The sequence below is a fragment of the Sceloporus undulatus genome, chromosome 6 (assembly GCF_019175285.1).
Source record: "Sceloporus undulatus isolate JIND9_A2432 ecotype Alabama chromosome 6, SceUnd_v1.1, whole genome shotgun sequence".
NCBI lineage: Eukaryota > Metazoa > Chordata > Lepidosauria > Squamata > Phrynosomatidae > Sceloporus > Sceloporus undulatus.
The window spans coordinates 93,669,430-93,684,514 of NC_056527.1; the positions used below are offsets into that span (position 1 = coordinate 93,669,430).

A 15,085-nucleotide genomic window follows, 5' to 3' on the forward strand; every position below is an offset into this window, starting at 1 on the left:
ATGCTGAGAGTGGTCACAGCAAAATTTTCAGTTAAAGAAAATAAATGAGTCATTGGGGGGCAGGGAGGTATCATTCTGAAAAAAATGGAGGAAAGGAGATTCATGACTAACTTGACTCATGACTAACATTTTATATTGATCACAACTTACTTAGTTTTAATCCTGCTTGTTATATCATATATTGACTTAGATCTTTAAATAGATAGCAGGCTTTGTAGCCATTCTAACAGCTATGATTTGCAGCTAGACCTTTCAAGCCAAAGAGTAACACTAAGCTCCATATATTAAAATAGGTCTGTTGTTATTCTTGTGTGCCTTCAAGTCATTCCTGATTTATGGCAACCATAACTCATGGAATTGTCTTGGCAAGATTTGTTCAAAGGAGGTTTTGGCTTTCCCTTCCTCTGAGGCTGAGAAAGTATGACTTGCCCAAGGCCACTCAATGAGTTTCCATGGCCAAGCAGGGACTGGAACCCTAGTCCAACCCACTATACTATGCTGGTTGTATGGAAAGCAGTGATGCACTGTAGAAAAACCCTAACTGATGTGCAGAATCCTAGACTAAATATCTATGACTGCTTAACAAAAGAACACAAATATCAAAAGTTTTTTTTTAAGAGATGTAAACATTTTTAGGAGGAAAGAAAAATCTAATTTTTATGCTTTTATGTGTTCTAATCAGGGTGACGCTTTTTTAATTCTGAACACAGCTGTCTGCTTTACGGTCTCTCCAATGACGCCAGATGCCCAGTTCATCAAGGAAATGCAGGAAAACAATGATTTGAAAGCAATTAGAAGCTCCGAGGCTCATATTAAAATGTGATAACACCATCCTAGTGGGAATTCCAGGCACCACTGCATTTCTGACATTTCTGTGCTGCCAGAGATGAACATGTGTTGGAAGCAGAGTCCCCCTCCCCCCCAACATCAGTGAAAGGATATCATGCTGGAATTTATTTCTGAAGCATTTGAAAGCAATTAAGCCAATATGGGACATTTGTTTTTTGCCTCTTGACTGTTTCATCTTTTATATGTACACCCCAACTATCTACATTAATTCTTCAATGTAAAATAACATGCATTCATCCTGATCCAGATATTATTATGAAGCTGCAGCGAATACGTGGAAAAATATTCCATTTGGAGGAGGGGCAGAGAACACCACTCTGATTAGCATGCCTCACATGTTACTCCTTCCCATATAGAAGCTTGTATGCACACAGCAGAGTATTCTCGGCCTTCTGTCATTTCTAATTATTTCTTTGCACCACAGGAAGCCTGTTTCTAGACTACTGATGCCAATTGTTGGAGCAGTCAACTTCCTACACAGCGATCTTTGCTGCCTTATTTTCAGGCAGCAAGTAATTTCTGCAAAAATACTACCTACAATGAAAAACAGAAAACATAATTGGATCATACCAGCATCTGGCCTACACAAAGTAGATGCCTAGTAGGGATGTTTTTTTCCAACTCTCCCCACTCCAACTCCCCAGCCCTTTGCAATCCGTTTTCCATGTCGGCAACTGATCACTTGATCTGGTGATTATATTCATGATAATTATGTTTATTTTTTGAAGGATTGTTCTCTAATTTATCCTTTGATTTATGCATACTTAAAATGAGGCAGCCTCAGTTTTTGATTTGGCAAGTATAAATAAAATATGATGAGGGGAAATAATTTGGAGAATAAACATGCATTTGGTGAATGGGTAGGTGAATTAAATCAAAAATCCAAGGCAACCCCTGTATGGCATTCTGCCTTTGAATGTCTGGGAGTAATCCAATAGAAGTAACATACTGCTCTTTCAGACTATACAACTACAGCATGATAATTCCACTTTAACTGCCATATTGCATCCTGTGGAATCCTGGGATCTGCAGTTTAGTGAAGGGTACTTAGAAATCTCGGGCAGAAAGCAATAATGCCTCATCAAATTGAAAATCTCAGGATTCCACAGGAAAAAGCCATAGTAGTTAAAGTGGAATCACAGTGCTCTGTAATTGCACAGTCAGACCTTGGTATGCATGGGGATCCGTTCTGGACTCCCCCACAGATGCGAAAAAGTGGGACCTTGTCCCATTGTCTAATGGCAGTGCAACGTCTGTGTGGCCGCTAGTGCAGCCACGTGCACACTGATGGTAAGCCCACAGATAGCAAGGCCCCACTGTATAGTGTGAAAAGGCACCCAGAGTACTTTGTTCGGTAGGATGTGGAGGGTTCTTGCACAAGGCAATTAAAGGACAATTGCATCTTCATATTAGCGTTCTCTGTTTGGGTTTACCACATGACATTATCAATCTTCTGTCAAGGGAGAAAGTTCTAAGGGAAGGGAAAGCAAGGGACTTTGTCAAAGACTACACCTCTCAAGCACAGGGTGGGTGCCAAACAATGAAAAGGGACAGGGATGATGTTTTGGAAGGTGCTGTGAGCAGCTACATGCAATAACATTTTAATACAAATAGGCACTTTAATCCTGCAAATAGTTCCAAAGGTGTGCAAAGTAAGACAGCAATGTGTTTTTACAGACAACGCAATAAGGCCTCCATTCTCTAAAAGGTTTCTCAGCAGGGTGATTGCTAGGCACTTAAAAAATCTGTGACACAGTCATAAGATAACAATGCATATAAAGTCTGTAGTTGCTATCTCTATATTTATATCAATATATGCATATTTAAAAATAATTAATTTTAATTTAAATTCAAATTTATTTATTTTATTTTTTTACATTTCATAGGAGGCCAAGCCAGTCTCTTAATTTTTTATCACTTCAAAACACTTCAAGTCGCCTAAAATAAGATAAATTCCACTCCTTCCAAAATCATCTCACATCATCTTTCTTCGGTAACAATTATTTGCAATTTTATAGGGGGAAAAGAGGAATTGATATGTTGAGGTATTTTTAAGTAAGACTTTTCACACACATACAGCAACACTGATATCCCAATGGAGTTTCAAAAATAGATAGATTAAATACATATATCCAAGACCAAGCCAAGGATAAATTAGGAAGACATCCCATCCCATTAAGTTCTCATCCTGCTCCTGCCCCAACATTTAAAATATTCTTCTTCTGTTAATTATCCCATTCATCAATCATCATTACCTTCAAAGATGAAATTCAAAATAAAATAAAATAGCACACAATATTCAATCTTGCTCTCTCACGCTGTGTTTGTGTGTGTGTGTTGGGTAGCATGTAGTAAATGGGCTGCAGGGTGGAGCAAAAGAGGTATAAGAAATAGCACAAGAATAATTAGAATGAACTGTAGAGCAGGGAAGGAAGACACAAAACACTTACAGGGTGGTAATTAAACTCAGAAAAAGTTTACACTGGCTTCAGCTTAAGTTTTAGGCAGTGAGGGATTAAAAAGCAGCTTGGAGGTAAGAGGGGAATCCCCTTCTTTGACTGTCATCTCCCTTAAAATTAGAGTCCTCTAACTACAATTAAACTGAGGATGGGGACCCAGAGCATCACTAGAGATGGCCTGGGAGAGTGATCACACCATGTGACAGTTCAGAAAGGGAGTGAACATCTGCTGGGGTAGTCAGTTGTCATCTGTCTCAATTCCCCCTTCACCGACCATCACCAGCCAGAGTGCCTTTGTAAAATATATACTATAGATTGGAATATAACTCAGAATTGGAACCAGTATGGCTGATGACATGGAAATGCAAACACATCTGATAGTCCTGTTGAGAAATCTGTACTTTGAACAAGAGGCTACTCTCAGAACAGAACATGGACAAACAGAATGGTTCCCAATTGGCAAAGGGATCAGGAAAGGATGCATTTTTTCACTATATTTGTTCAACTTAGAGCCAAAATAGACTGGCGGAAGGGGCAGCTTGAAGCCACTCCTTCTGAAGATGGATTGGGGCAGCAACTGCATGCCGTGGCCCCAATGCACTCTCAAGCCACCCGATAAAGGAGTGGCAAAGAGCCACTCTTTTTTCAGACAGCAAAAACCTGGCTTTGCACCTGCACTGCAGCCAGAAGCCTACTTAATGTTACTCCCACGGCATGCTGCATGTAAACATCGTGCCGGCAGAGAGTCATGAAGCTGTTCCCATGTAAACAGCCACATTCTCAAGCTGCCCAGAAGGCATCTTTACTTGCCAGTCTGTTCCAGTTCTTATATGCAAAACATATTATATGGAAAGCAGAACTGGACACAGAAGAAGAAGTGAAAATAGGAGAAAGGAATATCAACAGTCTAAGACATGCAGATGACACCTTACTACTAACAGAAAACATCACAGACCTAGAACAACTACTAAAGAAGGTCAAGAAAGAAAGTGTAAAAGCAGGCTTACTGCTGAGTTCTCAACCATTGACTGTACAGATGTTCTGGAATCCCAGAATTTCTGAAAACTGGCATGTGAGCTGAGGGTTTGGGGTCTGGAAGTCCAAAACAAATGGAGGCCCAAAAGTTGAGAAGCACTGGGGGAAAGCAAAGTTTCCAGTAGGCTTATAAAAATTATTGCAGGCTACTAACTTTCATGGGCTAGTTTACAAATCTGGTGTAGTACTTCTGTAGCCCTTGCACTTGGTTTTCTATGTATGTACCTTTAAGTCACCTGTCAACTTGTAGCAACCCCATGAATTTAAGAAGGTTTTCTTATGCAAGAAATAGCCACAGGTGATTTTGCCAGTTCTTTCCTCTGAAATATAGCCTACAGCATCTAGTATTTGTTTGCTGTCTCCCATCCAAGTACTAAGCAGTGCTGCAGACCCTCTGTTCTACTATAATAGTATAATCCTTTTTCCTGAATTAAATTTTAAAGATGCACTCACCTCCAGGCAGGAATCCCCAATGGTACCTGAAAGACAGTAACAAAGACAACATCAGTACCAATTAACTTTGAACAAATTAATTATTGTGTTTCAAAGTCTAGTTAACAAATGAAGGAGAAAACACAGAACCAGATCATACTAACAATAATAGGCAAGATCTTCCTATTTCTTTCACCTGCCTTACTGTATCTAGTTATTTTGACAGTATGGACACTAGGGCACTTTTTTATAATTATACTCTATAATGTATTTACCTAAGTCCTTCTTGCTTTATGATTTTTAAAAATGTATTTAGTGGTAGGAAACCTAAGGCCCTTTCTATGTCGTCACTCTACAGTTCCTCTACCTAGGAAAAATTCTACCTAACATGTCCAAGGGTCAGGGATGAGGGGAGTTGCAATTCAACAACATCTGTAAGGCTCTTTTATCAACTGGGTTTTTAGCCAGGTACAGGTATGAGTATGAGAAACATTCCAATTTGCATCCTAAACTGAGCAGTTGTTGAAAACTGTCTTTGTGGCTAAATTTCACTTTATTCTTAATAAGATTAAATTTGGTTCCAGCAACTGTAACATGTTTTCCTGTTCTTCAGAGCTTGAGCATCATGCTTGGTCTGCACTGTCAACACAGACATAAGTGTGCACATTGAATTTTGCAGGAAAATTCAACCAGAACAATCAATAGTTGACTTGGTTCATTTTTGTTTCATCCTGACAGCCCCATGGAAGACAATACCAGATCTTGATAGGAAAAGGTAAATTGTATCTGAAGGTGATGATCAATGATGCACTTAATTTCCTGTCACTGAGAAAAAGAGAGCACACACAATCTTTCACTATGGTTCCAACATTTTGAGATTGCAATACTGGGTCATATAAAAAGGAAGAGCGCAGAACATCCATGCTCCATTATCATGAGAATATGATAGAACCCATGAAGTTCAGTGTGGAATATTTCAACTAAAATATTTCCCAACTTCCTTACCTGGTACTACTGTTAATATCAAAGATGAGCAATGGGTGGCCTTTCAGATGTTTCTTGGCCTGCAAACACACACACCTGTCTATACTGGCTATGGCTAATGGGAATTGCAATCCAAGAAGTTATAGAGAGCTATGGTTTTCACAAACTCCCTCAGAGTGTAGTGGAGTCTCCTTCCTTGGAGGTCTTCAAGCAGAGGCTGGATGGCCATCTGTCGGGGATGCTTTGATTGTGATTTCCTGCATGGCAGGGGGTTGGACTGGATGGCCCCTGTGGTCTCTTCCAACTCTATCATTCTATGATTCTATGATTCACCTTATACAGTAGCAAGTTGTACTTTGGGTACTTCAATGATCAAGCAATTTAGTCCAATGTGTGTATATATGTGCCTTCAAGTCACCTGTCGACATATGGTAAACCCATAATTTTATAGGGTTTTCTTAGGCAAGAAATACTCACAGGTGGTTTCACTAGTTCCTTCCTCTAAAACAGGGGTTTCCAACCTTCCTAATGCCATGACCCTTTAATACAGTTCCTCATGTTGTGGTGACCCAAACCCATGAAATTATTTTCAATGCTACTTCATAACTGTAATTAAATAGGTGTTTTCCAATGGTCTTAGGCGACTCCCATGAAAGGGCCATTCAACCCCCAAAGGGGTCCCGACCCACAGGTTGGGAACCACTGCCCTAAAACATAGCCTACAGCATCTGGTGTTTGTTGGCAGTCTCCCATCCAAATACTAACCAGGCTGGGCTTGCTTAGCTTCCAAGATCAGATAGGATCTGGTGCCTTCAAGGTATTTTAGGCTATATACAGTACCACAATTTTAAAATCCAAGAGGTTGGACCCATCTTTAGCCATTTTAAGAACTGAGATCAGTGGTGCTTAAATTAGGGGCTAGATAGATTGGCAGAAAGGGGTGGCAAGATGCCGCCCCTTTCTGCCCCGGAAGCAGGCTGCGGCAACCACATGCCACAGTCTGCGCATGGCTCAAAAAGAAGCCCCAAAAAGGGGCTTCTTTTTGTACCACAGAAAGGGCACCATAACTGCTGTGGCACAGCATTATGATGCCCTTCATGCACCACGCTGTTTGGGCACTATGCACGGCAGACATCATCGTGGCATGCCCCATGTAAATGGGGACGCACCAACATGGTGCCGGGAACATGTGAACACTCCGCCCTACCACAGCCCTAGTTTGGGCTCAGGCTAGCACAACTTAGTTAACTTTTTTTCCACTGGGCCTATTCTAACTATTCTGTCAGTCTAATACATTCTACTTGCAGTGCCCAATGCTTTGCTCTAGTTTGTCACACCTATTTGCATGATTACTATTCCATGGAGGGGAGATTAACTGATTCACAGAATGCCCTTGGTTTAAATAATCTTTCAACTCTTAACTTACCAGCACAAGATAGATTAAAGCCAAGTGATGTATTCCGAGTTAGCCAAGGCTGCACACACAGGTGCTGATCAAATGTGTTAAACGCAATAATTGCCTGACAGAACTCTGTCATTCGCTTGGGTTGATTGTTTGTTTTTTACATGCCTGTTAGCATCACATTTAAACTGCATGACGTATTAAACAAAATTCTTCTTAAACAAGAATCCCATCTATTATAAGCAGGCTTACTCTCTGAATTTGAAATAAGAAGTTTTACAATGCATGTTGTAGTTGCAACAGTTCTGAACCTTGATACAAATATTCCATCTCCCATTCTACAATGAGAAACTTACTGAGAATGCACTAACTATGATTTTCAGTAAGTTCTTTGCTCAATAAATCACTGTGGGCAGGATGAGTGAGGTTCAGCACTGCAGTATCTGATTTTGACCATGCAGCACACCTAATAGCAGCTGCCTGATCAACCCTTAAAAGACATGGCTCTGAACCCAGTGGAGGCTGACAGAACAGTTCAAAGCAGATATCTCTTATTTTCCATCTATAAAGAAGAAACTCTTTCTCATGCTGTCTAGTTCAGGTCTCTTTTCCCCACTTGCTAGAGTTGCTTCCTCTATTTTTCAAGATAGGACAGTCGTTCTTATTCAATGATGATTCTTTCTAAGTCACTATGAAGCTTCTGAGACACAAATACTTCTTGTTTGGTGAATTCTTGTCCTCTCTCCTTGAGAGAAGCACCTAATCTTTCTTGAAGATGTCTTCTTGGTAACATTTATTGCACTAGGTGCCAAAAATGATTTTCTGTCACTTTCCATTTCATTTTGACCACAAGGATTGGTGTTTCTGTCCCTAACCTCTGTCATTTCTAATACTGTACACTGGAAGGTTTTTCTAAAGTAAATCTGAGTTTCAGTATACACTTTAGTGCCATGACAAATCCTTCCATAGAACACGATCACTGCCTAAGTGAGGCATTCTAAAAATTGTGGGCCAAACTAAACATGACATAATTCACATGGTTTCTCCTTGCATGGTTGATTTTAAAAAATAGAATGAAACAGGTCAGGACTGTGGGTTGGGGAGTTTTAAGCTTTTGCCTCCCACTATGGTCCCAATCATACCTTCAGACCTTCTATTTGCCTACTAGTTTCAAAGGAAATCTAGCTAATCCAAAACAAAATACTCTGGTGCACTGCAAATTATTTACAAACTAGATAAATCTTCCAAACTCTGAGCTGCTAGCTCACAATATAGTTCATTTGAGGGCCTTGGTATCTTTATAAAATAATTTATTTAAAATTATTTTAGCCTGTCCTTAAAACTCTCTCGGCAGCATGCAAGAATTTTTTTAAAAATAAAAACTAATTAAATAAACATGCAGTATAACTTTTTTAAAAAAGAAATAACATTAAGATAAAATTGCCTCAGTCCAAACTATTAAGGTAGCTCAGATTTAAAATTTTGCTTTTCCAGTAGCAAGTTGAGTAACAGATGGCTAGTTTTATATTTACAGAATAGAATAATAATGACTTAAAATGGCTACAGTCAAGTCTTCAAAGCCTGACAGTATGGATTAAGTTATAAAATGTATTAGCTGGGTTTTTTTATTTGAAATATCAAAAGCTATTAAGCATCGTAAATGTTTTTGCTGTCAGCATGTATTTCAAAATATGTTCTTAATTCAAATATTACAATATCTAACCTGCTTTTCCTGGCTTAACTTGCAGCACGTGTTATAGCAAGGTTGATGCTACCTATTGAGCTGGTTGGATGGTGGCCTAAGGGTAGGAAATTATGTAGATGTAGGGTGGGGGAGAAGAGAAATAAATTCTTACTGCCCCAAAGTCAGTAATGTAAGAAGAATTACTGCATCAGGGCACATATCCCTTTGAGGGAGGATTTCTTTTACCCCAGCAGCCTACTATTGGTTCTTTGATCACTTACTTAAAAACAAGTTGGACAGGCGTGTCTCTCACACACTAGTGAGCAGCTGCTTTGAATCAGGAGATACACGTACTCCCAGATCTTAGAATCATAGAGTCGTAGGAGACCCCAAGGGCCATCCAGTCCAACCCCCTGCCATGCAGGAACTCACAATCAAAGCACCCTCAACAGATGGCCATCCAGCCTCTGTTAAAAGTCCTCCAAAGAAGGAGACTCCACCACACTCAGAGAGAGTGTCAAACAGCTCTTACTATCAGGTAGTTCCTCCTAATGTTGAGGTCTAATCTCTTTACCTGTAGTTTGAATCCATTGTTCTGGCTCCTATTCTCTGGAGCAGCAGAAAACAAGCTTGCTCCATCCTCAATATGACACTCCTTCAAATATTAAAACAGAGCTATCGTATCACCTCTTAATCTTCTCTTCTCCAGACTTAATATACCCAACTCCCCAAGTCTCTCCTCATAAGGCATGGTTTCTAGACCCTTCACCGTTTTGATTGCCCTCCTCTGGACATGCTCCAGCTTGTCAGCATCTTTTCTGAACTGTGGTGCCCAGAACTGGACGCAGTATTCCAGGTGAGGTGTGGCCAAAGCAGAATACAGTGGCACTATTACTTCCCTTGATCTAGACTTGATCTAGGTTTTTGGGAATCTGGGTTAGACTCAAGACTCTCAAAATGGCACCTCCATAAAATGGGTCACAGTATCTGGAAAACTGTCCTGAGGCATACCTATAGAAAGGGACTGGAACTAGACAAAAGCACAGTAGTATATTTCTATCAAGTACACGTAGTTTTGTCTCATGTTTCAGAGATCTGTCCCTTCCTTCCACAGAATTATAAATTCACCTCTTGAGGTAGCTATTTACCATGGCCTCCAGGTAGAATCATGCTCTGCACTTATTTTTGGCCAGAGTACAAACATCTTTGTAGCCATGAAAACAAGCAAGGCAGGAATAGACGTATATATTAGTTTTCCTTTCTCCCACTTTTGAATTTTCTCCCCATTCTGTTTATGAAGACATTTGCTGGTGATGGTATAAATTCTAATCAGAAATGAAATAAGGAAACAAAATGCTCATACACCCCCACAAACTGTACAGGTCCAGCTCTGTACATCACAGAGAGGCTCGTGTTCTATGTATGATAACCTTCAATTTTAAAGATAAGACATCCATCAAAGAAAAGCAAAAGAGGGCCAACCTCATTCTGTACCACAGACATGATGAAATACAATAGAATTGTAACCCATACTTTTAAAAATCAAGAAGACAAAACCAAGTGGCCTGATGGCTGCAATTGTCACTTCTATATTCTGCTGCATTTGATTTCTTTTCATATTTGCAATATATTTATGGAGAAATGTGCAAATGTTGGATCGTTCTTATTCATTTTTAATAAAAGGACCAAACAAACGTTCTTCCCCATCTGGCATCATCACTCCGGCATCCATCAGAACTAGAGGGAAGGATTGTGAGCCACAATCTTTCATGAAGGGGTTTCAAAAAAACAGCAAGTAGAGGAATACATTTAACTAAGGCTGCCACCCTCCAAAACAGTTGCAAGGAAACGAGCCGTGAGGTAAATCCATAAAGTCAAGGTATAATTACACTCCCTTGCACTTCTAACCAATTGAGAACACTAAAACCACCACAGCGGATATTTAAGTAAGATCTTGACAAATCAGGGTCTAACTTGTTGGCTATTTTAATGCCTACCCAAGGAAAAATAATTGCTGCTGAGCAGACTTCAAGCAGGCCAAAGGGAAGAGCAGCTGGGAAACCAGAAAGAAACATCAGAATACACTCTTGGCAAAGAACAGCAGCACAAACCACTTGAATCACATTACTTGTCCAAGAAAAGTTGGTGGGGAGGGAGAGATGGGAAACTAATTCTGACTAGACAGCATTTTTACAGCTGCAAAGGGCAACCTTGGGCCCTAGGGCCAAATTTGACTTTCCTGGAATCAGGCATCCTTTGCCCCATGACGCCATCATTTGGTGGTTTCCTGCTTTTTAAGTGCCCCCCCCCCCAAATTCTAGAAGTCTGAAATGTCTCTTCTGCGGCTTAGTTACTGGTAGTAATTGCTTTAAGCTAAAGTATGCTGGTATTTTTGGTCCATTTGACTCCACTCACCACTGGAATGTGGCCTCACCTGAAACTGAATTTGGCCCCAGGTTAAAAAAGGTTTCCACTTTTGATACAAAGTGATACAAAATTAATGACTAAGCCATGAAGGGGAAGATGGAAGAATTGGGGTAAAAACACATTTTTAAGAAGTGGGGTTTTAAAAAAAAAAATTCCTCCATAACTGCAAAAGCAGAAACAAGTGATGCTGAAAACTGGCAGCTGGCCTCTTCTGAGGCAGGTGAGGGGTGGAAAGAGCAGCTAACTACTATATAAGTAGAGCCAAAAGTAGGTAAGCTAGGAGTCACAACAGACAATAATAAATTCAAAATCTTGGGCACAAACAGGGCTTCAGCTGTTGGTTCATCCATACACAAAAGCACTCCTTCGAATGGGTACATTCCTCCCCAGCAACCAGCTGCACTGAGCAGGTGAACTGATCCAAGTGACTTCAAGATCTTTAGTACATCAGACTAGACAGGGGTGATCTAATCCATACAACAGGTACATCAAACTGGAATGAGTGCAGGCTTTTCTTCTACAGAGTTCTTATCCCTGCCTTCTTTCTTAAAAGCCTACCCCTACAGCCTCAAATCAAAGGCTGGTTGCCTCATATTGAAAACACATGCCATTTTTTAAAAAAAACTCTTGAAAAATTGCAGATGCTGGTCAGAACAGATGATTTCATGACTGGCACAAAGTACACTAATGCTACAAACCAGAGAACATAAGAGGTTTTCCCCCCATAAAATCAATCTAGAAAAAAAGACTAATGTTCAAACAGCAGAGAATACATTTCCAAAATGGGCACACTGCTGAAATAATGTATGCCTGCATCTGTCCTCATTGTTTGTATAATAAGTACACTTTGTAGCCAGAATTAAACCTTATCCTGGAATTACGGTGAGCTGAATCAACTGATAGACCTATCTCCACAGATATCTCACAACTGCCCCACAAATCTCTACCACTCTCTTTTACACCAAACACTGCTCCAGAAAGGCTGCCCCAACATTGTCATAAAAGGGGGATGGGGTGAAACTAGACATGCTATGGACAAACGTATCTTCACCAAAGCATGATATGCATGCATATTATAATTAATAAATAGAGTGAGATACTCCCTGGCATGTTCTCTCTTTATTTCTTGGTCTGCAATATATATTCTCAGATATACTCTTTCTATGGTGAAGTGACTGTTGCTGGCAGATTCCATTCTTCTCTATCAGATACCTAATTTCCTTAATAAATACTCCTATCATAACTGATACTGATTCCAAGCAACTAATTTCCAGATAAATCCAATAAAGACAGTGAAATGAAACAGTTTTAGCTCTGCTCACCTTCATACACTGGAATGAGACAGATATGGCTATCTCAAACCCATCTAGCTCACCCCCTCCCCAGTGTTTTTCTCCCAAACTGACAACTCTTTCACCTTACTGCCTGATCAGGTAACTGAAAGGTGGTGGCATGATTATAGAGAAAGGTGGTATATGGCACTGCTGTCTGTGTACATCTCTCATTACAAGCATCTTTACCCAAACGAAACCTGAACACTCAGAGTAAACAGAATTGCCAACTGGAGATTGCAGCACACGAAAACCAACACTCTGACTAATTAAAGGAAATCTAGCAGGGCTAGGCTAGATGGGGCATTAACACACAGAGCTTAGCTACCTGCCTGATCAAGAGGTCACACTCTTAAATACCACTTTTATCTTGATATCACAAGCCATCTGACTTAATGAGCTTCTTATTGCTAGGGAATTATATACACTATAGTTAGGCTAATGAGCTAAAGATTACTCTGAAATTCCTCTTTCCCATTTAGTCTCATCTCTGATTATTCTAACATCGTTTGAAAATTAAAATTACCTTAGTTAGTTAATGTGAGTAGAAGCAGTTTGCCATTTTTTAAAAGGTGAGGAAGGTAGAGGTAGCTCTGATTCGGTTAAAAATAGAATTGCATGCTGGCCTTAATTTAACCCAATATTCAGCAGGGCCTCCTGACTAACAATATCCATGAATCCCAGCATCTCCCTTTGCTATTTATTAATTAACAACTACTGTATGATTAACTGAGCACTAAATTCAGTATCTGTGCCATGAAAATCAAAGTTAGTTGTCTAACTTAAGTTCGCTTATACTTAGGGTTACAATCTTTCCACCATCTTTATTCACCAAATCAGGCCACGTTTCTCTGAATACCTGTCTGTACAGAAAATCCCATTAGGGTTGCTATAAGTTGGAACTGACTTGAAGACATACAACAACAACGATAAAAACATCTGTGCTAGCAGCAGTGGTGGACCTTGCATTCTTCCGAGGTCACTAAAATGAGTACCCAGATTGTTGGGAACAATTAACTTACAGTTGTAAGCTGCTTAGAGACTCTTAGGCACTATGAAGCAGTATAGAAATGAAATGAAATGAAGCTGCTATTAAATTGTTAATGAGTCTTTTGTGGAACTGGTTTGTTCAGTGGTGATCTGTGGACTAGCACCCTACTACAAGCTGTTGGCTACTGATCTGTAGTGAGTTTACAGAAAAAAGAAACAGCTGGAGTCTGTGGGTACAAATATGTGCACACTGGGGGAAAGGCTTGCTAATTCACTATATGATATAACCTAGGAAACATTGTCCATGGTTGGAGCCAGAAGTGTCGCTTGTAGATGGTACTGCTCCACTGTCAGAGACAAAGACTAAACAGCTAATAGTTCAGCAAAGTTGAGAATCATCTAATTACAAAATTTTGGTTTATTTGTCATAATACATTTTTCAACTCCTAAAGCTTAATTAGGTTACATTATGATTATAATATGACAAAAGGGTGGTTGTACTATTCATCTGTTTGCCTCATCACTTTCCTAAATTTAACCTGGCAACTTTGTTTTACTGTAATGGCAGAAATTAAATTTGAGGGCACCATAATCCCAGAACGAACAGGCTATTTTACAAGCTTTCTCAAGATTTCCCCTCCCACAACTCTTGAGTTCTGGAGAATCCTAGGATATTGATCAAAATGCTCCTAGCACCCATTTTGCCACCTGTAAAAGGGTGAAAATTTTCAGAAAGCCATTTTCACCGAGTCTTGTAGAACTGGTACAACCAGGATTATTGACATGATCAACAGTTTTAATCTGTCCAGAGAACAAGAAAGAAAGAGATTGTTTCTGAAACTGGGTGACAAGTAGCATAGGGTGGAAAGCTGTATTGTATATTGTTGATGTTTTTACATCACCTGTGTGTCTACCTGAGCCTCATCTCCTCTACTTATATAATTATACCTGAGCCTCATCTCCTCTACTTATATAATTATATGGATAAACATCTAAAAGACAAACAACAACTCCCATCCACTTAGTAAAAGCAAGGATCATAATGTGGTATAAATACATGGAAAAACTCCCATGGAGAAAAATTCAGTGATAAATAACTCCCATTGAATCCTACAGGGATGATTTTAGAGAATATAAATAACAAGTGAGGAGACTAAGGCCTGTTACAGACAGCCAAAATAAAGCTGCTTCGAGTCACAGTGGAGATATGGTGTTTCAATTATGCATGCGTCCTAAGAGTCCAGAAGCCACACCAAAGCCATGCTCCAGTCCTTAGGGCTGGAGCATGGCTTGGGTGTGGCTTCTGGACTCTTAGGACGCATGCATCATGAAACCCCATTATCTCCACTGTGACTCAAAGCAGCTTTATTTTGGCTGTCTGTAACAGGCCTATGAACCCTGAAAGCCAGAAGCATAGAAGGAAAGATGAGGAAGAAAGAGAATAGTTACAAAGTAACTGGTCTAGATGAAAACAATAGAAGAGAGAATGCTT

General features: G+C 39.8%; 1 protein-coding gene across 1 annotated transcript in view; it reads right to left on the reverse strand.

Moving 5' to 3' along the window:
* The window catches only part of SKAP1 (src kinase associated phosphoprotein 1), a 341,941-nt gene that overhangs the window by 315,940 nt on the left and 10,916 nt on the right, over window positions 1–15,085 (reverse strand). Inside the window, exon 3 of the mRNA XM_042476003.1 lies at window positions 4,797–4,822. Coding sequence (XP_042331937.1) covers window positions 4,797–4,822 — 26 coding nt within the window. The remainder of the gene's footprint in view (window positions 1–4,796; window positions 4,823–15,085) is intronic.